The sequence below is a fragment of the Trichosurus vulpecula genome, chromosome 2 (assembly GCF_011100635.1).
Source record: "Trichosurus vulpecula isolate mTriVul1 chromosome 2, mTriVul1.pri, whole genome shotgun sequence".
NCBI classification, from domain to species: domain Eukaryota; kingdom Metazoa; phylum Chordata; class Mammalia; order Diprotodontia; family Phalangeridae; genus Trichosurus; species Trichosurus vulpecula.
Genome location: NC_050574.1, coordinates 378,642,876 through 378,670,183, shown reverse-complemented (window position 1 = coordinate 378,670,183; position 27,308 = coordinate 378,642,876). Strand labels below are relative to the sequence as shown.

General features: G+C 39.2%; 1 protein-coding gene across 2 annotated transcripts in view; it reads left to right on the top strand.

Moving 5' to 3' along the window:
• The first annotated feature begins 319 nt into the window (after positions 1 to 319).
• Positions 320 to 27,308, top strand: part of LOC118838615 (heat shock transcription factor 2 binding protein) — a 110,137-nt gene continuing 83,148 nt past the window's right edge. The window contains exons 1-2 of one of the 2 annotated variants that reach the window (XM_036745957.1): positions 320 to 398; positions 14,750 to 14,897. In XM_036745957.1, the coding sequence (XP_036601852.1) occupies positions 351 to 398; positions 14,750 to 14,897 (196 nt within the window). In that variant the 5' untranslated portion in view covers positions 320 to 350. The remainder of the gene's footprint in view (positions 399 to 14,749; positions 14,898 to 27,308) is intronic. The other variant, XM_036745958.1, reaches the window with a different exon arrangement.

Below are 27,308 nucleotides of genomic sequence, written 5' to 3'. Positions count from 1 at the left end.
GTTCCCCACCCCCGGACTGGCCCAAGGTGAAAGATAGTGATGTGTGAGTGACACGATTCAAACTAGGGTCTCCTGACTTCAGTGCCGCACTGTGTCCCTTCCACCGGGCTGTCTACCTCTGAAGCACGGCCCTGGGCAGCCTTACAAAGCGGTGCGATTGGAAGGCGCTAGGCACTGGGGCCACGAAGCCCCGCTGCACGCCGCAGCACCTGAGTCTTCCCCCTCCGCGCCGCACGCCACCCCCCCCCCCCCCCCCCCCCCCCCCCCCGCGGCTCCCGCACTCCTTCAAGGCGGAGGAAGCTCACGTGACGCCGCCGCGCAGGCGCAAGCAGCGGAGGCCGCTGGCGGCGATGGGGGACGCTCTGGGCGTTACGGCGGGCGGGGAGGAAACCTACCGGGTCAGTGAGGCGGCAGCGGCGGTTTTGCGCCTTTCCCCTCTCTTTTCGGCGCGCTTTGTTATTCCGTGTCCTAGGAGACGGGCTCCACACTTGAACTGCCAGAGAGCCCCGCTCTCGCGGCCCTCCAGGCGCCGTCGTGCGTGTGTGCGCGCGCGCGCGTGTGTTTCTGTGTGTGTGTGTGTGGGGGGGCGCCTCCCGGGATTCCCCGAAGATGACGAGGGGAGAGAAGGGCCCGGACCCCCACCCCCTTTCCTACCCCCGCCCCACCCCTGGCCTGGTGCTGGTGGCATCTTCCTCCCGTTTGGGGGGTACGCCCGGAAAAGTGCCTTCCTCCTTTGTTTGGGGGACCCCCAGGAAAATTAGCCTTCCTCGTTTGAGGGGAGGGAGAAAGGGGAGGGGCCGGGCATTCAAGGCCTGGAGTCAGGAAGACTCATCTTCTTGAGTTCAAATCTGGCCTTAGACACTAACTAGGCAGGGTGACCCTGGGCAAGTCACTTGACCTCGTTTGCCTCAGTTTCCCCATCTGTAAAATGAGCTGGACAAGGACATGGCAAAGGGCTCCGGTATCGTTGCCGAGAAAACCTCACATGGGATGGCGAGGAGTCAGGTGTGACTCCACAACACTCCCAATCCCACTGTATTCTGCCCTGGTTAGACTCATCGGGAACGTTATGGTCAGGTGCCAGTGTTGAAGTTTCAGAGGCTGTTGGTGAATTGAAGGATGCTTAGAGGAAGGCGATGGAGTACCAAAGAGCCTTGAGTCTACATCACGTGACAATCTATGGAAAGACCTGGGGATGTTTAGGTTAAAGGAGACAGGCCTCAAGTGGGACATGACAACTCTCCCTGATCATTTGAAGAGTTGTCAGGGAGAAGAAGGCTTAGATTTGTTCAGTGTGGTCCTGGAGAGTCTAATTTGGAGGGCAGAGTCCTCAGCTGGTGGAAGTTACAAAGAAGCAAATTACGATTTGATGTCAGGGCTTTTAATTTTGAAAGTGTTAGGAGGTGGTGGATTTTCCTTCCTAGAAGGTCTTCGAGCATGCATAGTCTGTATGACTTTTTGTCATGCGTGTTTGTAATAGGAGTTCTTTTCAAGTAGGGGTTGGACCAGATGGTCACTTGCTCACCCTCACATTGTGTCAGTGTGAGTCTATGTGTCACCCATAGATTTCACCAGTACTTGCTGGCTCAGTGCAACACACTGCTTTCTGGGGAAAAAAAATGGCACATAGATAATAGAGTATGTGAGGTCACTGAGGTTAACTTTTGTAGGAGTGAGCCATGAATATTATATAATATGTGACGATGTGTTGCATAAATAGTGTACATATGTCTGGTGAGATTCACAGAGACTGTTTTTTGACTGGGAAGATAACATGATGGGGACCTGAATTTTACCAGCTCTTCAGGGGCAACAGAGAAGCTCTTCCATTCAATGGGCATACCTTGGCGATATTGCGGGTTTGGTTCCAGACCACCACAATAAAGCAAGTATTGCAATAAAGCAAGTCATGAATTTTGTGGTTTCCCAGTGCATATAAAAGTTATGTTTATATTAGACTATAGTCTATTCAGCGTGTTATGTCTACATTAACAATGTTCATACCTTAATTAAGAATACTTTATTGCTAAAAAAAAAAATGCTAACCATCTCTGAGCCTTCAGCAAGTCATAATCCTCTTTGCTGGTGAAGGGTCTTGGCCGTGATGCCAGTGGCTGCTGACTGATCAGGGTAGTGGTTCCTGAAGGTTGGGATAGCTGTGGCAGTTTCTTAAAATAAAACAACAATATAAAATAAACAAGTTTGCCACATTGACTCTTCCTTTCACGAAAGATCTCTCTGTTGCTTGTGATGCTGTTTGATAACGTTTTACCGACAGTAAAACTTTTTTCAAAATTGGGGTCAATATTCTCAAACTCTGCCACTGCTTTATCAACTAAGTTCACATAATATTCTTCAGTGTTGTCGTGTCTCGGAATAGGGAGGCCTGAGGAGAGGGAGATGGGAATGGCCAGAGGAGCAATCAGAACCCAGGCAGCATTTATTAAGCTCGCTGTCATATATGGGTGCATTTTGAGGTGCCCCCAAACAATTACAACAGTAACATCAAAGATCACTGATAACAGATCATCATCATCATAATGAAAAAATTTGAAATATCACAAGAATTACCAAAATGTGACACAGACGCATTATGTGAGCACATTCTGTTGGAAAAACAGTGCTGATAGACTTGCTCCATGCAGCGTTGTTACAAACCTTCAATTTGTAAAAAAGACAAAACAAAACCAAAAACAACCAACGCACAATATCTGCAAAAGGCAATAAAGCTAAGCACAGTAAAAATGAGGCATGCCTGTATTCCCATCTTCCTCTGGAGCACCACAGGCCACCTACAAAACCTATAGCAAGACTTTCATGAGATCATAGATCAAGAGCTAACAGAGTGACCTTGAATGACTTGCCCAACGTCAGTATTAGCAGGTGTTTTAAAATCTTAGTCCTTTGACTCCAGAGTCAGTGCTCTTTTCCCCTGAATCATTACTGCCTCTATCAGATGTACATGTGGTACAAATATATCAAAAAGATGGCATATGTAGAGGATCAGCAGTTAACTGTGTTCATAGGTCTTAGTACTCTCTGCCACCTTTTCTACCAGTCTTCCACCTTTATTATGGAAGTGGCACCAGATTGTATATGACTGAGAGCCATTACAATTTTTTCTCTTTTATAAGTTGTCATGGCCAAAAAATTCACCGGCTAATCTGTGAGCAGTGAGTGTCTCCATAGCACACACATCTCTAGGCTAGTACTTCAGCCTTTAAAACTTGGTAGAAGTGCCAGAGTTTGCTTTCCCATGCCATAGCCTTTGAAAACCCAGTGTTTCTTCCACGGAATTAAAACTGTAATACAAGAAAATGTTCATTTTATAGGAGTTTTTAATTTGGTTTTCAGGATGTAAAGACCTTTGCATTTTTCAGTGTTACTTAATAAATTTCATTTTTTAATTTTTATTAGGAAACAATTAAAATTTTGTGAATTACGCTGAGGCTTTGGTAGAAAACTTAAAACATTCTCTCTATATTTCTAATTTTTAAATTAAAAGTTTTGTTTTTATTGAAGGCAATTTCAGTTTAATTAAACACCTACTTTGTGCAACATGGGGTTGCAAAGTTAGACAAAAAAAAATAACTATCCTCAAAGAACTTATATTTTTAAAAAATGCCTAGAAAAAAAGTAATGGAAAATGATTATATGGCTTTTGTTTTTACATATTTTAATTATTTGTCTATCTTGGATATCAGATCTTTATCAAAGATACTTGATACAAAGATTTTCCCTCCATTTGACCATTTCCCATATTGTCCTATTTGTACTAATTTTGTTCATTACAGAGCTTTTCAATTTCACATAATTAAAATTATATGCTTTACAATTTATAATTGCCTCTAACCTTGCTTGGTTGATAATTTATTCCCTAGACATTCTATTTTTCTAAAGGTATGATCTTTAGTTCTCAGGTAACAGCTCTATTTTGAATTTATTGTGTCACGGCTTTCCAATCCTCCTTTCTATATTCGTCATATTCATTATTTCTTAGAGTACAATTGTTTCATTATAGTAATGTACTGCCATTTGTTAGTCATTTCCTACTCTGCTTTGTAGGTACTAGTGTAAACCTAATTTCTGCCAGACTGCTTTCCAGTTTTCTCAGTGATTCTTATCAAATAGAGAATTCTTTCCTAGGTGATTATGTTTTCAGATTTATAGAACACTTGATCATTGAATTATATTATTTGATTCTTCTTTTTCTAGTCTATTTCATTAAACTACACCTCTGTTTCTTAACATACCAAATGTTTACTGTATTACAATTGGGGACTGGAAATGCTATTTTCCCTTCAAGCCTACAGTTTTCACTAATTCCCTTGATATTCAAGAATTTTCATTCCACTGAATGAATTTTATTATTTTGTCTAGCTCTTTAAAATACCCCTGTGGTAATTTGACACTAAAAAATATGACACTAAAACTGTAAATCACAGTCCATTGTACTTAATGGTTGTTTAATATCTTCATTTGTATAGTTACAAACAATACATATATTATTATTTTATTTCTATTTTATTCACTCTGCATTCCATATAAGTTTCCTTTATTTCTTTGTATTTTACACATCTACCCTTTCCTATCCCACGAATTTTTCAGCCATTCCCAAATGATTGGATTCACAGTTTGTTCACAGCTTTTTCCTATTACAAATAGTGTTGCTATGAATATTTTAATAGATACAGGTCTTCCTGTATGTCTGTTTATACTTCCTTAGGGTATAAACTTAATAGTGAAATCCCTGAGGCAGAAAGTGTCTGAATGTTTTTTACTGCTTTCCAAAATGGTTTTACAGCCCTACCAGCATTTTTTCTGCAGCTCTGCTGGCATTGAATTTTAAAATCTTTTACCATCTTTGTCAATTTGGTGGTTCTCAGGTGAAATATCTCAGTGGCTTTAATTTGTATTTCTTTGATTATTAGTGACTTTTGGCACTTGCAAATGTTTGCTGAAAACTTGTTTCTTTTTTTTCCCTAATAACTTACTCATCATTTTTAATATAATACCACAAAATAAAGACATGTACACATAGTTCTTTACATTCATTTTGCAATCATGTATGAGTTTCTTAAAAGCATATATCCAGAAAAATGCAAAGAATAATATGGAGAATAATAAGAAATACGAGAAACATTCCAGTTCTCAGAAAAATAAAAAAAATTATAGAACTATAATGGATAATCTACAGAGAGGAAAAATGTACATTCTTTTTTATATTTTGTCATAGTTCATTTGGCTTGTACTTGTTGTGTTCCCGTAAGGAAAATATGTTGCTGAGATTTTAGTGGTCACTTTTATCAGCAAACATATTCATATAGGCTGCAGATTACATGGTTGGTCCCAGTTCTTGACTTTTTAAAATAATTAATTAATTTTTAGTTTTCAACATTCACTTCCATAAGATTTTGAGTTCTAAATTTTCTCCCTTTCTCTTCCTCCCCAAGCTAGCGTGCAGTCTGATAAAGGCTCTACATATACATTCATATTAAACATTTTCATATTAATCATGTTCTAAAGAAGAATTAGAACCAATGGGAGGAACTGCGAGAAAGAAGAAACAAAACAGAGAGAGAGAGAGCATGAGAGCAAGAGCACGTGAGAGCGCAAATAGCATGATTCAATTTGCATTCAAACTCCATAGTTCTTTTTCTGGATGTGGATAGCATTTTTCATCATGAGTCTTTTGGAGTTGTCTTAGATCCCTGCATTGCTGAGAAGAGCTAAGTCTATCAAAGTTAGTCATTGCACAGTGTTTCTGTTATTGTGTACAGTGTTCTCTTGGTTCTGCTCACTTCACTCAGCAATAAGTTTATGTAAATCTTTCCAGGTTTGTCTGAAGCCTCACTGTTCATCATTTCTTATGGAACAATAGAATTCTATTACATTCATATACCATAGCTTGTTCATCCATTCCCCAATTGATGGGTATCCCCTTAATCCAGTTCTTGGCCACCACAAAAATAGCTGCTATAAATATTTTTGTACATGTAGGTCTTTTCCCCATATCATGATCTCTTTGGGATATAGACCTAGAAGTGGTATTTCTGAGTGCAAAGGCTATGCACATTTTTAGAGCATTTTGGGTATATTTCCAGATTGCTCTCTAGAATGGTTGGATCAATTCACAACTCCACCAACAATGCATTAGTGTTCCAATTTTCCCACATCGTCTCTTGACTTTTCTTTTAACTTGTACCAAAATAGCTATAGTAGAATGAGATACAAACAGTATCATTAAAAATCTTATCCCTGAGGAAAAAATTCAAACAAGTATTTTTCACATTCAGAAACTATTGAAGGAAACTACACAAGAAGAACAAATAATACACATTTTTATTCTAAGTAAATATCAAGTTTGGTTTTAGGTAGAAGCCTACTCTGTGTGCCCTGGTCCTCCCCCCAGCCCAATACCAGGGGTGGAGAACCTGCTGCTTTGAGGCCACATGTAGCCCTCTAGGTCCTCAAATGTGGTCCTTTGACTGAATCCAAACTTTACAGAATAAATCCCCTTAATAAAAAGATTTGTTCTGTAAAACTTGGACTCAGAAGGCTGCACCTAAGGACCTAGAAGGCCACATGTGGCCTTGAGGTTGTAGGTTTCCCATCCCTGGAGCCTCCTTGAAAAAATTAAAAGTCACCAAATGACATTGAAATAAATAATATTAGGCATTTTCTTTTTCTGTATTTGGAAATCAGATGAAAAATGTTATTCAAGTCTAAGTAGGGCATCTAGGTGGCACAGTGGATAAAGTACTGGGCCTAGAGTGGGGAAGACTCATCTCCTAAGTTCACATCTAACCTCTGACACTTACTAGCTCTGTGACCCTGGCCAAGTCACTTAACCCTGTTTGCCTCAGATTCCTTATCTGTAAAATGAGCTGGAGATGGAAATGGCAAATCACTCCATTGTCTTTGCCAAGAAAATCCCAAATGGGGCTATGAAGAGTCAGACATGACTGAAAATGACTGAACAATAACAACAATGTCTAAGTGGGAAAAATACTTGCAAGATGACCTAAATACTTTAAAAACACACTTATAATTAATTTGTTTCATGTGCAGTTTGATTAATCTGATTTTGTTACAGTTATATAACTTGTGATGATGAAAAAAGTCAATATATTGTCTATAAAATAATGTTAAATTATTTAAGGATATTGTGAACAGTGCTTGTAATGTCGGCTTAGTGGCCAAATGATATTATGGAGGCAGGTACTCTAATTTCTATGTGTGCTGGGATATTTACTCATACCAAATTTCTTAGCTGCTTCACAGCCGTCTCTGTTAACTTTGCTTGTTGCTATCATTTTTCCTGAACTGCCTGAATACATTGTCCTTTGTTAGTATCCTTAATCTTTTCTAACAGAGTAAGGGCTGTGTTTGTTTGGATTTACTTGAAGGAGTTTAGAGAACAGTTGTTCATAATTGGCTTGATAAGTAGATCAGTCTCACAGCATAAAGCTTTCTGAGGTCAGTGAATGCTAACTGAAATCCCAGCAGGCTTAGAGCTATCAAACACTTCACGTTGTGTGACACTTAAGTGAAATTGCTGCGCAGTTCCCTTGCTCATGTTTTAGCGCTATCAAAACCTCAGTGTTATTTTTGACTCCTCATTTTTCTCCACCCCATATAGCAAAATCAGTTGCACAGTGTCTGTTTCATGATGTCTCTTTAATTCTGACTCCTTCTAACTCACAGAGCTAACACCTTATTTCAAATCCTCATCAGTTTTTACCCAACTATTGCAATGGTCACAAATTGGTCTTTTTCAAGTCTCTCACAACTCCAATACACATGGACTCACAACTACACATGGCTTTTCTTTACGCACAGATTTGATCATGTAACTCCTCTTTTCAGTCTACTCCAGTGGTTCCTTATTGCCTCTAGGATAAAATATAAAGTTAAAAAAAAGCTTTTAAAACCTGAAACAGCTCAGCCCTAAATGACCTTTCCACCCTCATTGTTCTTTGAGTCAGAGAATCATCTGTGCAGAGTTCATTATTGAACCCATGGGAACTGATGAAGTCACTAAGTGATATAGTGTAGAAAGACAAGAAGAGGGCACAGGAGAGGATCTGAGGAGTGGTCAGATAGGGGAAAGTATCCATGAAAAGAGGGTGATAGTCAACGGAGAAGTCAAGAAAGATGAAGACAGAAAAAGACATTAGACTTGGCAACTGAGAGACCAATTGGAGAGAAGAGTTTCAGTTGAATTGTGAGATAAGAAGCTATACTGCATAGTGTTTAGAAAGAGAAAGGAGAAACAGTATAGATTTCTTTCTCATAAAAGGGAGGAGAGACATAGAACAATATCTAGTGGGAACAGAGAGATCAAATGAATTTTTTAAAGATAGGGATGCTTGTAGCAATGTTTGTGGAGAATGAGTGAGCTCATAAAGAGAGATCGAAGATTTAGAAGAGAAGAAAGCCAAATTGCCAGTATCAAAAATGAAAAAAGGTAAATTTGCAGCTAATGAAGAAGAAATAAAAGCAATTATTATGACTATTTTTGCCCAACTATATGCCAGTGGAACTGACAATTTGAATGTTTACAAAAATATAAATTACCCAGATTAACAGAACAAGAAATAGCATGTTTAAACAAACTGATCTTAGAAAAAGAAATTGAACAAGCCATAAGTGAACTCCCAAAGCGGGGGTGGAGTGGGGGGGTGGAACAGAAATAGATGGATTTGGGGTGAATTCTACTAAACATTTAAAGAACAATCCCAGTACTGCATGAACTTTGAAAAAAAACATTAGGCGGAATCCTACCAAATTCCTTCTGTGACGCAAATATGGTTTTGATGCCCAAACTATGGAGTATCAAAACAGAAAGCTACAAATTTTCCTAATGAATTTTGATGCAAAAAATTTTAAATAAAATACTGGCAAGGAAATTATAGCAATATATCACAAAGACCACTGTAGCCAGGATGGGTTTATATGCCAGGAATGCAGGACAGGGTCTATATTAGGATTATATGTTAGGAACTTGTATCAGTAAGGCAATAATAACAATGTAAATGATAATTGTCAAAATGCCTATGTAGTTATATATCACAAAGCATACGAGACTCTCCACATAGAAGGTAGAAGTAAACCATTTATTCGGACACCAGAGAACCATATCCCACAAGCCATTTATCCAGTCAGTCCACTTCATCATAAAAGCAAGTAACCCAAAACATTCAATATACAATATAACAACCTGGAGTCTTGCCATCCCAAAACCTTTCTGACTCCCTGCTGGGGTCTTCCCAAAGACAAACTCACAGTACAGGTAAGTCAGCCTGTTCAGTTCTAACAATCATGAGGGCGACCATTAGTAGCCATAACATCGCTCTCTCAGCATTTCCTATGACATAACTTCCTTTTTCTGTCAGGAAGCTCCTTCCACCACATGTATCTTAGGCTTCCTGTGACAAGCAGGTCACATGGCCTATTAATGGGTGGGAAAGACCTTCAAATCTAATTGCTACTACAGATCTATATTAGAATTATATAAAACCAACCATATTAATAACAAAAACAAAAATCATATAGTCATTTCAATTAATGCAGAAAAAACTTCTGACAAAATATAACACCCATTCCTGTTAAAACCACTAGGAAGAATAGGAATAAACGGAACTTTTTTTAAAAAAAATGACAAAAGTATCTATTTAAAACCAAGAGCCAACATTCTTTCTAATGGGGACAAGCTAGAAACCTTTCCAATAAAATCAGGAATAAAGCAGTGATATCCATCATCATCATTACTGTTTAGTATTATACTAGAAATGCTAGCTATAGCAATAAGACAAGAAAGAAAAATTAAAGGAATAAGCATAAGAAATAAAACATTTATAGAAATAAAACAGAAGGAGAAATGAAACTATCATTTTTTTGCAGGTGATATGATGGTTTATTTAGAGAACTCTAGAGAGTCAACTAAAACTAAACAATTAAAAACTTCAGCAAAGTTGCAGGATATAAAATAAACCAACACAAATCATTTGCATTTCTGTATATTACCAGCAAAATCAAGTAGGAAGAATTAGAGAAATTTCATTTAAAATAACTGTAGATGATATAAAATACTTGGGAGTCTACCTGCTAAGACATACATAGGAAGTGTGTATTACAAATTACATAATTATAATATGCGTAATTACATAATTATAAAATACTCTTTACCCAAATAAAGGCAGACCCCAAAAATGGAGAAATAGTGCTCATGGGTAGGATGAGTCAATATAACAAAAATAACAGTACTACATAAATTAATTTATTTCAGTGGCATACTAACCATACTCCCAAAGGACTGTTTGAAAGAGCTAAAAAAAAAAAAAGTCATCTGCTGTGGAGCACTTAGACCTTGGTCAGGCATCGAAGATGCTAAAGTTATCAACATTCTGGGCCGTCACTAGTTATCTTGATTTTTGTCCAGCCACTGGACCTTGATGTCTCTGGAAAAAAGAGTGAGACTGATGACTTTGTGCCTCACTTAAATCCAATTTACATGCAAATCAAGACATTACCCTGTGATGTCATTGGTCCTCTTCAAAATGAAGAACAAACTATAAATTAGATACACGTTATACAGAAGCAAATGAGCACGGTAATCTAGTGTTTGATAAACCCAAAGATTCCATCAATTAGCTCAAGAACTAACTATTGGGGGAAAAAAAACCTTGAGAAAACTGGAAAACAGTCTAACAGAAGCTAGGTATAGTTAAACATTTTACAATATGTGCCAAGATAAGCTCCAAATATATACATGATTTAGACATAAAGAATGACATCATAACCTAATTAGAGGAACATGGAAGGATTACCTATCAGATCTGTAGATAGGGAAAGAATTCTTGACCAAATAAGAAATAACTTAATGGGAAGTAAAATAAATAATTTTAATTACCTAAAATTAAAATGTTTTTGCACAAAGCCAAACCAATTTAGTTACAATTAGAGTAGAAGTAGGAAATGGTGGTGGTGATGGTGGAGTGGGGGGATGTTGGCAGCAAGTTTCTCTGAGAAAGGTTTCATTTCTAAGATATATAGGGAACTGATTCAAATTTATAAGAATAAGAGACATTCCCCAATTGATAAATGCTTAAAGGATAAGAAAAAATGTAAGCTATCAATAGCCACATGGAAAATGCTTTAAATTACTACTAATTAGAGAAATAATTGGGCAGTTAAGTGGTGCAGTGGATAGCATACTGACCCTGGAGTCAGGGATACTCATCTTCATGAGTTCAAATCTGGTCACAGACACTAGGTGTGTGACCTTGTTTGCCTCACTTTCCTCATCTGTGAAATGAGCTGGAGAAGGAAATGGTAAACAATTCTAGTACCTCTGTCAAGAAAACCCCAAATGGTGTCATGAAGAGTCAGACACAACTGATATGACATGGTACATGTAGAGGAAGGGATATGACTTGGCAAGAAGGGCCACTTCTTCTGTGGAAATCAATGTGAAGGAGAAGATAATAGAGGAAGGTGTTTGAGTGATTTGAGATGAGGAAAAGGGTAGGAGGGAGTGCTCTTGGTAAATAACCCTCAGCTTTTTTCAGTGAAGTATGAGGCAAAATCCTCAGCAGAGAGTGTGGGAAGAAGGGGTGTTGTGGAAACCTTATGGAGAAATTAAAAGGTCTGGAAAAGCATCTATGGAGAGTGAGATGGTAAGTAGATCAGAAAGGAGTGGAACGATTGCCTCACTGTAGTGAGGGCTCAGAAACGAGGGCTGTAGAAATGAAATAGCAAATTTATAGTGGACGGACTCGATGCACTCTCATGATTTTCTTCAGCAGTACAGTAATAGTGAAAGAGCCATACAAGGTTGGCGGGATATCATCAGTGATAAAACAAGGGGTCAGGAAGTTCAAGAGTAAAGGATAGTGTAAAGTTAATCTGGTTCGTCATGAGTCAAGATATAGAAGGGAGGAGAGTACATAATTTGTTGGGGTGATGGCCTGGGAGAAGAAGTGAGGAGAGGAGGGGATTAAGGTTATAGAATCACAAACGGTGGTAGGAGTTGTAAGGCAGAGGAAAAGATGCAACAATGAAAGATAATTGGATAGATAAAGTTTGGAGTTTATGTGCAGAGAAGTAGAGCTCAAGGTCAATGCTCTGACCTCCCCTGTGTGGTGGGGAGGCAATTAGGTCATGGCATCTAAGTAAATTTAGGAACCAAGTATATTTGAGGAATCATTAGTATGTATGCTGAAGTCCTCTGGTATGAGGGTAGAGCTTGTGAGGAGAAAGGCTGTGAGCTGGGCACTGAATTCATTGAGAAAGAAAGAATGCCTTAGGAGTTGATGGATAATAGATACAATGATCTAGATTGGATTATGAATTAGGGTAGTGAAGCCCTGAAAGGAAAACAGGTTGTTGAGTGATGGTGGTGGAAGGAAAGTCTGGAAGTGACAATGAAGAATAAGGAGTATTCTGACTCCTCCACTGGACCACCGAGGCAACCAGGGAATTAGTCATCTGTGACCACATCCTGAGTCACATGTAGCTAGAAATAGGGATTATTTTTAGCTAGGTGATTCAGTGAATAGAATACCTGGCCTGGAGATACGAAGACTCATCTGCTCGAGTTCAAATCTGGCTTTAGACACTTACTAGCTGTTTGACCTTGGGCAAGTTGCTTAACTCTGTTTGCCTTAGTTTCCTCATCTGTAAAATGAACTGGAGAAGGAAATGGCAAACTACTTAAGTATCTTTGCTAAGAAAACCCCAAAAGGGGTCATGAAGAGTTGGATACAACTGAAAACAACAAAAAGAAATTATAATTAAAACAACTCGGGTACCATATCACCCATCAGACTGGCTAAATTGACAAAAAAAGGAAAATGACAAATGCTGTAGGGTCTATGGGAAAAAATATACTCTGATTCAGTGACACTGGCCTCCTGGATGTTCCACCGACAAGATACTCTTTCTTTCTTGAACAGTATCTCTTCGATATTCCATCTCTCAGCTCTAGGTATTTTCTCTGTCTGTCACACATCCCTGGAGTGCTCTCCCTTTGTTCTGACTGTTGCCCTCCCTGGCTTCTTTTGAGTGCTCCCCAAAAAATCCCGTCCTTTACTGGAAGCCTTCCCCAACCTTTACTCTGCTAATCGTTTCCCATTTATTCTGTATATACCTTACCTTGTGTACCTTTGTTTGTGTGTTGTCTCCCTCTTTAGATTGTAGGCTCCTTGATGGCATGTATTATCTTTTGCCTCTTTTTGTATCCCCAGTGCTTAGGACAGTGCTCGACACATAGTAGGCACTTAAATGTTTATTGATTGATTGAATGGATGAATAAGTTAGGATATATAAATGTTATGGAATACTACTGTTTTGTGAGAAGTGACAAAAGAGATGATTAAAAAAAAACCTGAGAAGACTTGTATGAACTGATGCAAAGGGAAGTGAGCAGAACCAGGAGAACAATTTGTGTAATAACAATATTGCAAAGACAAATAACTTTGAAAGACCTATTAGGAACTCTCATCAACATAATGATGAATTCACAAGATTCATGATGAAGCATACTATCCACCTCCAGACAGAGTGGAGATTGAATTATCTCTATCTTTGTTTCTTCCTTTGTTGTTGCAATTCACTTTCTCCATTCATTATTTTTTCCCTTAATTTTGGGAGAAATATATCAAATTTAAGAAGGCTATATATACTTTATCCCTAGTTCATGCAACTATCAGCTATTTGCTATATGCTCTGTTATCTTTATCTGTGTAAGTTTTTTTTACCTCCTATATTAAGCTGTTTATTTCTCTTAATTTCTTTCTTTCTTATTTAATTTATGATATACTTTTATCTATCATTTCACTTTTATTAGAAATTCTAATAGAATTTGTGGCCAAGCTATAAATTTATCTGAAGCTCTTCTTAGTAGTTTTTGTGAGTTAATTTCTTTCTCTTGACATGTCCTGGATGTCACTGGATCTGCAAAATACCTTTGTCATAGGCATCTTCTGTTTATATTTCCAGCATTACTTCCCCAAATGGGGCTTTTTGTCAGGGCTAGGCTCTGATTGCTCCTGTATGCTTTGAAGGGCCCCTATTTCCTCTACATTGGTATTGTCTCATTTTTGGTTGCTGGACCTTCTGCTGGTATTTGCTGTGCACAAAAGATTGCCGTTCCTAAGCTCACTCATAGCCTCATGGTACAGTGTGCTGAGCTCTTCTAGGCTTTCAGTGGTAGCTTAAATAAGTGCATATAAACTTTAAGAGCCACCAGGATGAGCAGATTAATCAATCACCTTCTTGGTAAAAGGTTTGTTGCTCTGCTGTCTCCTATCTCTGTTTCTGAACCCAGAGCTCTATGAATGCCTAACAACTCGGGGCTTCTCTCTTAGGAGTACTTAGGTCTTTTGATCCTGAGATCTAAGTTGTCCTTGACCTGCCTGGGGCTTTCCAGGATCTTCTAGTCCCTGTATCTGGAGACTCCCAGTAGGGAATTTCTGAAGCCGTGGGAGTTGGGAGATCTCCCAATGATATGTTCGCCTTATCCCACCTATCTGTGCTCCACTTTTTCATGCCCGCAGACTTCTGAATGTCCACTTCTGCTAATATAGACTGGATGAAGGCACTTAACTGTAGTTTATTTCTTAATCATTATTCAATTAGATTTTTTTGTTTTATCTTTTCTTGAGTATATGTATGGGATTGGGACTGTTCTGTTCATGTTCACTCGACACCTTGATCAAAAATTGCCTACTTTATCTTTTGATAGGTGGATACTAAGGAAGAATTTGTTCAAGTCAGAAAGAGAGACCTAGAGCGGTTGACAACAGAAGTGATGCAGTTACGAGACTTTTTACCCAAAATACTGAATGGGGAGATGTTGGAAAGCTTCCAGAGATTGGATGCTGTAGAGACAAGTAAGTCCCATCTTACAGAAGTGGCAGTAACAAATCAACAAATAAATGATACACGTTATATATGAAAATAATCATAAAGGAATTTGTGATTTATTACCAAGCCCTGACAGACTAGAAATCTATGTTATGTTCCATTTTTCACTTCTAGTTTATTATGTAACCTTATATTTGGGGGCTTTTTGTTTTTATTTCTTTAAAAAAATTTTTATTAAGTACTAAAACTTAAATATACAATAAAAAGAAAAAGAAGCATATTATAAACTTGAATATTGAAACTTAAAATACAAAATAAGAAAAGAAAAAAAAGCATTGCCATGTACACAGCAGAATGTAAGAGAGGGTTCAAAATATACAGCCACAAATTTCCATTTCAAGAAAGCCTATATAATAAATACTACACATTGTATTAAGTGCTGTCCCTCTTTTCTTTGTTTCCTTTTAAGTTTTCTTTTGTTCTCTGCTGTGCACTTTTTACTTTTTTTCCCCTCCCCTCACCCAAGGCTACAATTAAGTTCTGAGATACACACACACACACACACACACACACATATACACATACATACATATACTTACATGTGCATACATGTACTTAGATATCTATAATCATACGCATAGATATCTATAATCTGTAATGGATAGCTATAATCATACACATAAACGTATACATTCATATACATCTGTATAAGGCTGTACTATATTTATTTTTCCTGTTTATCTGAAGATGGATAACCTCTTTCTTCGTAAGTCCAAGTCTTTCCATATTTTTCCAAGTCTACCAATTTGTTATTTCCTATACTATGAGTAAAGGATGTTACCAATGAATTGTTTGACAGGAAGAGATGATATAGTTACAAGAGCAAGAGGTGGTGAGTAGACAGCCAGAGTACTCTACTGGTATCCTTGTGATGTTGGGACAGTCAATCAATTAAACGTTTATTAAATGCCTGTCATGTGCCAGGCATTGTGCTTAGCACTGGGGTTACAAAAAGAGGCAAAAGACAGTCTCTGCCCTTGAGAAGCTCATAATGTAATGGAGGAGATATCAAGCAAACAAAATGTACAAAGAAGATAAATACAGGATAAATAGGAAATAATTAAAAGAGGGAAGGCACTAGAATTAGGAGGGACTGGGAAATATTTCCTATAGAAGATTGAATTTTAGTCAGGACTTGAGGAAAACTAGGGAAGGCAGGTAGATATTAAGAGTGAGAGCATTCCAGGTACGAGGGACATTCAGAGATAATTCCCCAATCTGAGAGATCAAGAGTATCAAGGTTTTGTTTGTGGAAGAGTGAGAAGGCCAGTGTAACTGGATCGAAGAGTAGGTTGCAGGGTATAAGGTGTAAGAAGACTGGAAAGGTGGGGTAGATTTGGGGAGGTTTTTTATGAAGGTTTTTGCATGCCAAACAGAGGATTTTACATTTCATCCGAGAGGCAATAGGGAACCAGTGGAGTTTACGGAGTGGGAAGGGGGAGGGGTGTGTGTGTGATATGGTTGTACCAGTGCTTTAGGGAAACACTTTAGTTGGTAAATAGATGATAGATTGGAGTGGGAGGAGACTTGAGGCAGAAGACCCACTAGCGGGCTATTGCAGTAGTCCAGATATGAATTGATGGCCTTTTCTATGGTGGTAACAGTACTGGAGGAGAGAATGGGATGTGGTATATTCAAGAAATGTTGCAGAGGTTGTATCAACAGGCTGTATCACAACAGATTGGATGGGGGAGAGGTGAGAGATAGTGAGGAATCAAGGATGACACCTGTTGTGAGCCTGAGGGATTGGGAAGATGGCATTGTTCTCAACAATAATAAGGATGTTTTATGTGTTTGTGTGGTGGGGAGAGTGGTTTAGAGGGAAAGATAGTGAGTTCAGTTTTGGACATATTGAGTTTGAGATGTCTATTAGACATCCATTTTGAGATTTCTGAAAGGCAGTTGGAAAAGCAAAACTGGAGGTCAGCGGGGGTGTTAGGGCAAGATAGGTAGATTTAAGACTTGTCACCATAGCCATCATAATTAAATCCATAGGATTTGTTGAGATCACTAAGTGAAGTAGTATAGAAGGAGAAGAGAAGACCTAGGACAGAACCTTGAGGGAAACACCTACATACAGATAGAGGTTTTGACCTAGATGAGGATACAGCAAAGGAGACTGAGGAGAGGTCAGACAGGTAAGAAGAGAACCAGGAGAGACTGGTGTCCTGAAAACCCAGAGAGAAGAGTATTAAGGAAGAGAGAGTGATCAATACTATCAAAGGCTGCAGGAAAGTCAAAAAGAATGAGGGTTAAGAAAAAGCCATTGAATTTAGGTGTGGAGATCATTGGTAACTTTGGAGAAAGTGGTTTCAGTGGAATGATAATGTCAAAAGATGAATTGTAAGGAGTTAAGAAGATAGTGAAAGGAGAGGAAAATGGAGGTACCTATTGTAGATGGTCTTTTTGAGGAGTTTAGCTGCAAAAGGGCAGAAGAGAAATAGGATGATAGTTATCAGGGATGGAAAGGTCAAGTGAGTTTTTTTTTTTGAGGATAGGAAAGACCTGAACATTTTTGTAGGCTGTAAGGAGGGCACCTACGTCCCTACTCTAGAGGGAAATTGAAGATAACTGTGAGAATGACAGAGGGGGCAATCTTTTTCTTAAAAAATATATTTCATTAAATATTTCTCAATTACACTTAAACATTTTTTAAACATTCATTTCTTAAAATTTTGGGTTCCAAATTCTCTCTTTCCCTCCTGTTGTTTCCCCACGCCTTGAGAAGGCAAGCAATAGGATATCAGTTATACAGATGGAGTCATGCAAAACATATTTCCATATTATTAATGTTGCAAAAGAAAACACTCCCCCATACAAGAAAAATAAAGAAAATGAAAAAAAGTGCTTTAGTCTGCACTCAGACTCTATCAGTTCTCTCTCTGGAAGTGGATAGCATTTTTCATCATGGGTCCCTTGAAATTTTCTTGGATCATTCTCTTGATCAAAGTAGCTAAGTCTTTCATAGTTGATTGGCATTACAACATTGCCGTTATTGTGTACAATGTTCTCCTGGTTCTGCTTACTTCACTTTGCATCAGTTCTTTTTTTTTTGGAGGGGAGAAGGCAGGGTAATTGGGGTTAAGTGACTTGCCCAAGGTCACACAGCTAGTAAGTGTGTCAAGTGTCTGAGGCTGGATTTGAACTCAGGTCCTCCTGACTCCAGGGTGGGTGCTCTACTCACTGAGCCACTTGGCTGCCCCTGCATCAGTTCTTATAGGTCTTCCCAGGTCTTTCTGAAACCATCGTGCTCATCATTTCTTACGGCACAATAGTATTCCAGCACAATCATATACCACAATTTGTTCAACCATTCTCTAATTCATGGGCATAGAGGGGGAAATCTATTGAAAGAGATACAGTGGGATGGGATCACTTGTGCAGATGGTGGGCCATGGTAAGGAGTAAGGCTGCCTCTTTGTGTATGACAGGGGTGAAGGAGGAAGTAGTGGTATCTGAGCGATATGAGATGATGAAGAGAAGTTCATGGTGAATGGTCCCAGTTTTTTTCTGTAAAATTTGAGGTTCTTAGCTGAGAAGGGAAGAAGAGTAGTCATGGGAGGTTTATGGAAAGACGAAATTGCTGCTGTGATATGTGTGACAGTGAGTTGATGAGGCAGATGTAGAAGGATCTCCTGGTGGCAGTGAAGGCCTGGTTGAGGTTGTATAACGTAAATTTGTGGTGGACCCTGTTGGAATTGTTGTTTTATTTTCTTCATCTACATTCAGTAGCACACATGTAGGAATAAAGGCAGCAGATGGTTGGAGTGATCTAAGGCCGAGTGAGGCTTGGCAGGGTGCATTTGATATGATAAAGAGGCCAGGGGCTCGAAAAAAGACAATGTGGAGTTGAATTGGTTCGTCAAGGGGTCAAAAGAGGAGAGAGTGGCTAGTGCAGGGGAGATGACCTGGGAGACAATTAAGAGATAGAGGGATTGGATATGGTAGTGTGGACAAAGAGTAGGGTTTGGTAAGGGAAAGCAGAGGAAGAGGTTGAAGGCCAATAGATTTCAAGAGATTTCAGAATTCTTCAAAATGGAGGTAGGTGGTACATTTGTGGGTGATGTCAAGTTCAAGGGTATAACTCTCTTGGGGTATGGCTGAATTATGGTAGAAAAGTAGTCCATGGGAAGTGAGTAGTTTTGAGTAACTGAGTGCTTAAGGTGTTTGAGAGAGTTACTGCGTATGTTGAAGTTCCTTAGTATGAGGGCAGGAATTGGAGAGGAGAGAAAAATTGTAAGCCATGTACCATTCCATTGAGGATGGAAGGGGAATGACTTGGAGGTCTGTAGACAGCAACCACCAGGATTTTGACTGAATAGGAAATAGGAGTAGCATGAACCTCAAAGCAGGAAAGGTTACTGAGTGACGGAGATGGGGGAAAACCTGAAAGTGGCAATGTGAAGCAAAGAATATGTCAACTTCTTTCTCTCAACCAAGGATAATGAATGAAGATGAAGCCAATAGTGACACAGGGACACTGTGTCATTAGTGAGGAGCCAGATTTTAGGGATAGAAGATAGAAACAGTGAGAGAGGAAAAGATTTAGGATGAAGAGAAGTTTATTGCCTATGGAACAAGTATTCCAGAGGCCTCGGTACAATGAGTGGGCAGAGTAGATTTTGAGGTGGGAGGGTTGAAGGTGATGGAAATAAAGAACTGGGACATAGAGGATGAGGAGTGGGGTTTGGATGATGACCTAAGGGATTCAGAATGACTTGGATGTGTAGAGTATGACCTTATGTGACAGTATTCATAATTGAATGAAAAGTGCTACTTCTTTTCCCAGAGGAGGCTGGAGATCAGGCAGGAGACAAGTACAAGATGAGATGGAAGGCATATGGTCAGATGGGAGGCCCTGTTTCATTGTTCTTCTTCCCTTTGATGGCTGGACATTAGGCAGGAAAGGGAGCAGTAGGAGATAAAAGTCAAACTTGCAGAATAGGAGAAGGAAGTCCTGCTCCCCACTGACTTCCCTCTTCCCTGAAAGGACAAATGCAGAAGGAGATGGAAGACTTGAAATCAAAGGGAAGGTTGCTTGCCTTTGCTCCACAGGTTCTCCACATCCCCGTTGGGAGATCAGGCTGGCTATAGGAGGTGGAAGTTATTTTGTGCTAGCACGGATAGAAGTTGTTTCACTAACCCCTTCCCTCAGGGGACAGGCAGCAGGAGATTGACATCTCCATCAAAAGTTCTCATTCCTCTTCTCATATGAGGCTGTAGATCAGGTGGTCTCAGCAGGAAGTAGAAATCTCCTGATGCAGAGGGAAGTCTGCTTGGGGCATATGGAAGTTGGCTGGGATCCTTGCTTACTTCACTCTGAGGATTTGCCTAGCAGAAGTTTGAAGCCTCAGTCATGGGTAGAGGAAGGACTTGATCTTCTTCAGGGAGAAAGAAAAAAAAAAGCCTCAAGCACTTTGGGTAGAACCTTCTGTAGCAAATTTTGAGAAAACATAGACAAAAGTCACACAGATTGGACTATCATTGGGCAGTTGTATAAGAAAATGTAATGGTCATGTAAATTTGAAGATCTTCCCCATCCATTAATAGGCCCATGTGACCCGCTTATGTCACAGGAAGTCTAAGTCACATGTGGTGGGAGGAGCTTGCTGAAGGAGTGGAACTGGAAAGGGTGGAGTGGGAAATACTGAGAGCAGTTAGAGCTGCGGGAGAAAGAGGAGGCAAGCTAACTGTGCTGTGAGTGTGTTTGTGGGAACACACACACAGTAGAGGGGTGGATGCCTTTGGGATAGAGTGGTTCTGTGCTGTGAATTGTGTATTAACCTCTTTGCTACTTGGATAGATTGGACGTACCGGTTTTGGCATTGGGTTTTCTGATATCTGAATCAGTGTTTTGCTTCTTCTGTCTTCTATATGGAGAGTCTGTTATATTTTGCGATACAGAACCATGCCGGCATACTCACAACGATCACAACTGTTGTAAATGTTGCCTTGGAGATATATTTGGCAGTGAGGATGGGATCGCAAGGTATGAAACCTCCATTTGGAGGCAGATGGACTTTAGAGGAAGAAATGGATATCCCAGGATGGGAGGATTTACCTTATTCCTCCCTAGCAAGGGATTGGGCTCAAGGCACCAGACCTTGTGAAAACTAGGAATCAAGGCTACAGAAGGGTGAACCTAGAGATTTGGAAAGATGTTTGCAAGGAATTCAAATTAAACCAGGGAAAGAACTGCAAGGAGTGTCTAGAAGAGGTTGGATTTTATTAATAGCTTACTGTACTGTATATAAAAGCAGAGACAAATTGTTACAGGAAAAAATTCATAGGGAGAGGAAATTGCCTGGTGTATTACAGGCTTTGAGCTTTCTGTCAGAAGAGCAAAATGGGGGATCTCAGGTGGCAGCAGAACAGGTTACTGTTTGGGAATCTGCTGATCTGAATGAGAATTTTGCTGTTAATTTAGCTAAGAAAAAGTAAACAGCAAAGAGGTTAAAAGTGCATACAGGGCAAGTGTAGTTGCCATGGTGATGTCTGCCTGGAGAGAGTGTTGGTAGAAAATGGTACAATGTTAGATCAGGTTTCTCAAATAGAAAATAAAACATTGGGGGCAGCTAGGTGGCGCAGTGAGTAGAGCTTTCGGCCCTGGAGTCAGGAGGACCTGAGTTCACATCTGGCCTCAGACACTTGACACTCTTACTAGCTGTGTGACCTTGGGCAAGTCACTTAACCCCAGTTGCCCTGCCAAAACAACAACATCAACAACAACAACAAAATAAATAAATAAAATGTTGTTACATGAGGCTCAGGCGGATGTACACCCCATACTATGAAGGAAAAAAGAGACCCAGGGAGATAATGCAGTATTTAGAGAGGTGCGTGAAGATTTTACACAGCAGGAAGTCACAGATCTCTTGGGTTGATTTACCCTATCTTGGATGGTGAGAATCAGTGATGAAGGGACTAGTGGAGTATCGGTAGATAGTATGGATTGCTTCAAATTCATAAATATTAGTCAGAATTCTTTTGTACATCAAGTTTTTAGGGATTATAATTTGCAAGGAGGTGACAGGATGATTAGTTTGTTAGCTTTAGCAGCAGAAGGATGCAACAGGGAGTATCCCACTGACTCTATGTGGCCCAGTGCAGATAGGCCCTGGTATTCACTTAGGGACTGTATGAGAAAGTTAAAGGAGGAGGTAATGAAGACAGCAGTCATGACCAGAAATGCCGAGGTTTATTATGATACTCCCTTGGGAGTCTTTCATAGAAATATAATAGTGAAGATGGCTCATCATGCTTATAAACACTTAGTTCTGACTCTACTAATTGGGGAGATAGGGCACCCTCTTTCATAGGTGCTGGGTAAGATTTCACAGTTAAGTGACTCGGGGACTGGGGAGAAAGATGAATTTCCTTGGGAGAGAAGAGTGAATAGCCAGTGGATTCAAAGTCAGAATAGAGTGACAAGAAGAGAAATGTTTATTGCTCTATTGAGAGCAGGGGTAGATTTTGGAAGAATAGATAGTATTCCAACTAGTGAGCTATACAAAATGTACTGAGATAAGGGGCTTAATAGCAGATGAAATAGAGAAGTAAGAACTTTCCCTACAAATCATACAGATCTTGAACCCTTGTATCCAAGTGTGTCACACCTTCAGGGAGACTAGGAAACTGGCTGAGCCCCAGCTTAGATTAAAGAAATACACAGACAGGATTGCAGACCCCATATCAATCTGACTGTATATTGGACAAGTGGATCAAATTCTCTAACTAGGGCATTGGTAGATACTGGGGCAGAGGCTTCCCTTGTTTATGGGAACCCTAATAAACATGGAACTCCTGTTACTATCACAAGTCTGGGAGGGGCTGACATATCAGCCAGACAAGTCAAACTTATGATGAAAATTGGGCAGTTACCTAAGAAAGAATATACTGTGGGAATTGTACCCATTCTTGAATACATCATTGGAACAGATGTATTGAGAGGTATGACTCTAAATTTACCTGAAGGGAGATACCAGTTTGCAGTAAGGAAGATAGGAATTATTACAGTTTTAGTGGGAAAAATAAAAATAGACCCAATCACTTTAACTGAACCTTCTGAAGTAATTACTTTGAAGCAGTATCGTGTGCCAGGTGGGCAAGATGAAATTACCAATACTATAAAGGAATATATTGAGGTCGGAGTGTTAGTCCCTACAAACACTCAATGGAATAATCTTGTCTGGCCAGTCTGAAAGTCAGATGGAACATGGAGAATGACAGTGCATTATAGACGGTTGAATAAAGTTATTCCTCCCTTGTATGCTGCTGTTCCAGATACTGTTACCTTAACAGAAAGAATCCAGAAATATGATGGACTGGTACACAGTTATTAATTTGGTCAATGCTTTATTTACGATCCCAATAGACTCTAAACAGTGGGACCAATTTGCTTTCACTTGGCAAGGCCAAAAATATACTTTTACCAAAGTGACCCAAAGATATCTGCATAGCCCCACTATTTGTCATAGGATTATGGCTGAACATTTGGATGAATTAAAGTTACCTAGTGTACAGCTTACCCACTACATAAATAATGTTATGATACAGGGAGGAAATGTAAAAGAAGTGAAGAAGAGTTTGACACTATTAATTGAGCATATGAAAAGCAAAGGATGGGAAATTAACCCTGCAAAAATTCAAGGTCCAGCTCAAACTGTAAAATTTTTGGGTTACAGTGGAGTTAGGGACTGTGAGAAATCCTCCCACAAAGCCTGACAAAAGATTCAGGATTTTCCTATCCCTACCAATAAGAAAGAGGCCCAAAAATTTATAGGACTGTTTGGATATTGGAGATATCACATTCCGCATTTGGGACAGATTTTGAAACCTTATATAAAGTTACTAAGGGGGCAGCTAGGTGACGCAGTGAGTAGAGCACCTGCCCTGGAGTCAGGAAGACCTGAGTTCAAATTTGGCCTTAGACACTCGACACACTTACTAGCCCTGTGACCTTGGGCAAGTCGCTTAACCCCAATTGCCCTACCTTCCCCCTTCCAGGAAGAAAGAAAGAAAGAAAGAAGAAAGAAAGGAAGAAAGAAAGTTACTAGGAAGAACAAGTGCTAGTGGCCCTCCTGCATGCTGGTGTTATTGGTCTTACACCCCCACGGCAGCTGCACATAGCATTGTTGTTACAACCATGAATCTTTCCATTGTCCTGTGGATCACCTTGCAACATCTGTTCTCATATTCACTATATAGCATTATAGTCTCATATTCATTATATAGCATTATATTGTCATAAATTATATAGCATTGTCAGGAGAATATTTAAGTTGAAAAGTTGGACTTTGGGGGTGGGTTCACCTTAAGGTTGTTGAAAGCAGCCAAATGATTTCTCTAACTCAGTTAGCTATCCTATTTTATGTCATAGGCTATACAATAGGCATTCTTCATCAGTTTAGTTTTTCTTGTAGAAATTGTTAGGAATTCTCCTTTGCTATGTCTTTGAGGAGGTCCTGCAATATTTTGAGGCTTAATGTAGTCAGTACAAGCAAGGTTCTATAGGTATTTAGAAACAAATAGCATGTTTTCTCTGGACATTATCTCTCAGAAGACTTTGAGGCAGACTGTTTGGCCATCCAAGGATTTTCCTTTTTTACCAAGAGACAGAAGTAAGGAAGGGAGTACATTTCAGATATGGGAGATAACAGAGAAGGAATATACGATCATAAATAATGAGCTGGAAGAGACTTTGGACATCTAGGCAATCCCCTCATTTTATAGATGAGAGACTGAGGACCAAGGAATTTAAGTTACTTGCCCAAGGTCACGCAGGTGGTAATCATTGGAAGTGGTATTTGAACCCACGTCCTCTGATTCTGTTCTGGACTGAGTGTTGTGTGCAAGGAACAACAAGAAGACCAGTTTAGGTAGACTTCAGAGTGTGTGAAAGAGAGTGATTGAATAAGTTTAGAAATGTGGGTTGGAGCCAGGTGGCTGAAAGTTTTAAATGCCTAACAGTCAACGAAGAAATTAATCAAGACCAATTAGTAACTTTATATTTGATTCTAGAAATAAGGGAGCCACAGGAGTTTATTATATAGAGGAGTAACATTATCAGACCTGTGCTTTAGGAAAACTACTTTAACATCTGTGTGGAAGATTGAATGGAAGAGAGATACTTGAGGGAGGGAGGTCAGTTAAGAGGCTTTTTTAATAATCTAGGTAAGATGTGATAAGGACTTGAACTAATTTAGTGGTATGTGAGTAGGGAAAAGTGAATGGATATGAGATACGTTGTAGAGCAGTGGTATTAAACTCAAATAGAAAGGGGGGCCACTAATCTGTACATAGTGATCCCTGCATCTGTCTATAAGAGCCACATGTTGACTTAATTTAAAATTGTAATACTGTCTATAGTTTATTGTATTTTTATTTCTTTTGTTAAATATTTCCCAATTGCATTTTAATTTGGTTTGAGCTATACTCGGGAGTCTTGTGGGCCATATGTTTGATACCTCTGTTATAGAGGAAGAGTCATCAGGGTTAGGCAACTGATTTGAGTATATAGGCTGAGGGAGAGCAAGGAGTTGAGGATGACTCTTGAGTTTGTGAACTCCAGAACTTATGGTAACTAGAAGGATGGTGTGGTGCCCTTAACAGAATTAGCAAAGTTTGGAGGAGGGATGGGACATATTCAGTTTGAGGTACTTGTAGGTTATCTAATTCAAAATATATAATATGGCAGTTGGTGATAAGAGTCTGGAGTTCAGCGGAGAGAATAGGATTCAATAGCTGAATCTGGGAGCCATCTTCATATAGTTGATAAGTAGGCCTCATGGGTACTGGTGAGGTCACTTAGAGGGAGTATGCAGAGCAGACCAACACAACTCGGCAGCAGGTGGGGCCCAAAATTAAAATAGGCTAACCTTCTGTGGGCTGCAGATCAGTTTTTAGTGGCTCACTTTCCAAGTAAAGGCATAATTAATGATTAAATTAGCTTGTAAATAAACCATATTAAAAAAGGGAAATTTCAATTAATATCAATTAATTATACTTATTACTTAAGTAGATTTTTATTTATCATGAAATCATATTAGTGTTAAAAAATTACTAAGTGGTACAAGTTTTAATACATTTTGCTGGTTTTCTGAATTTAGTTAATGGGACATAGTACACTTCTTGTCAGCAGTCAGTTTATTGTACTCCAGAATCAAGTTTGAAGTCAGTGTTTTGAAAATATCTTCCAAATGTTCATCCGTTAGAGTTGATTTTTGCTTGTTTTTATTCAAGCTCATAATGGAGAAAGTTTATCCACATATGTAGGTATTCCCGAATGTGCTGAAAACCTGTAAAGCACCATCTCGCAGATTTTTAAACTTTCCCTTATCCACACGCTTGTGCAAGTCTTGAAGGCTGTGTTTATTTTGGTAAACTGTGGAGCACTGAAGTTCAATAACTTCTAGCTTTAAATGCGTGGAAAGTTCCCGTGGATTCACAGAGAAAGGATCTTCAATTAACTTAAATTTTATGTCTTCTTTGGATAGTGTCAGCCTTCTGTCAAATTCCTGGATCAAAAGTTCAATGTTGTTTGAATATTTTTCTCCTAACTCATCATGCTTACACATAGGATATGTTTCATACACGTAGTAAAGTGGCACATTTCTCCTTTTGACTGTTGATTTTTTTTTTTTGCAGGGGGGAAGGCAGGGCAACTGGGGTTAAGTGACTTGCCCAAGGTCACATAGTGTGTCAAGTGTCTGAGGCCGGATTTGAAGTCAGGTTCTCCTGACTCCAGGGCCAGTGCTCTACTCACTGCGCCACCTAGATGCCCCTTGACTGTTGACTTTTGAGTAGCTTGTTTCATTTTGAAAGCCTTTACTGCAGCAATAATTTGAAAAATAAGTTGACTTTTCCTTTGAAGCTGTAAATTCAGTTCATTTAGATGACCTGTGATGTCACATAAAAAATATAGGTCATTATTCCAAACTTCATTATGCAGCTCTGGGAAACTTTTCAAGTCATTCTCTAAGAATTGAAAGATTTCTTCCTTGAGAGCAACGAAATGTTGCAATACTCTTCCACAGCTCAACCAACAGACTTCTTTGTGATAGAGTACATCGTTGCAGGTGGCACCAACTGCTTCAAGAAATGCTTGAAATGGCCTATGTTTTGGTCCCCTTGAACAAATATAGTTTACAATAGAAAGTACCACTGACATTACATGGTTTATATTAAAAACTTTGCTGCATAACACTTGCTGATGTAATATGCAATGATACGTATTTTTTTTTTCCAATAATCTCTTCAACAAGAGTTACTGCACCAAGGTTTTTCCTGCACATAGATGGAGTTTCTTCAGTGCAAAGGGCCACTAAGTTTTCAAATGTTATGCCGAACTTTTCAGTTACACACTTGTTCACTTGATT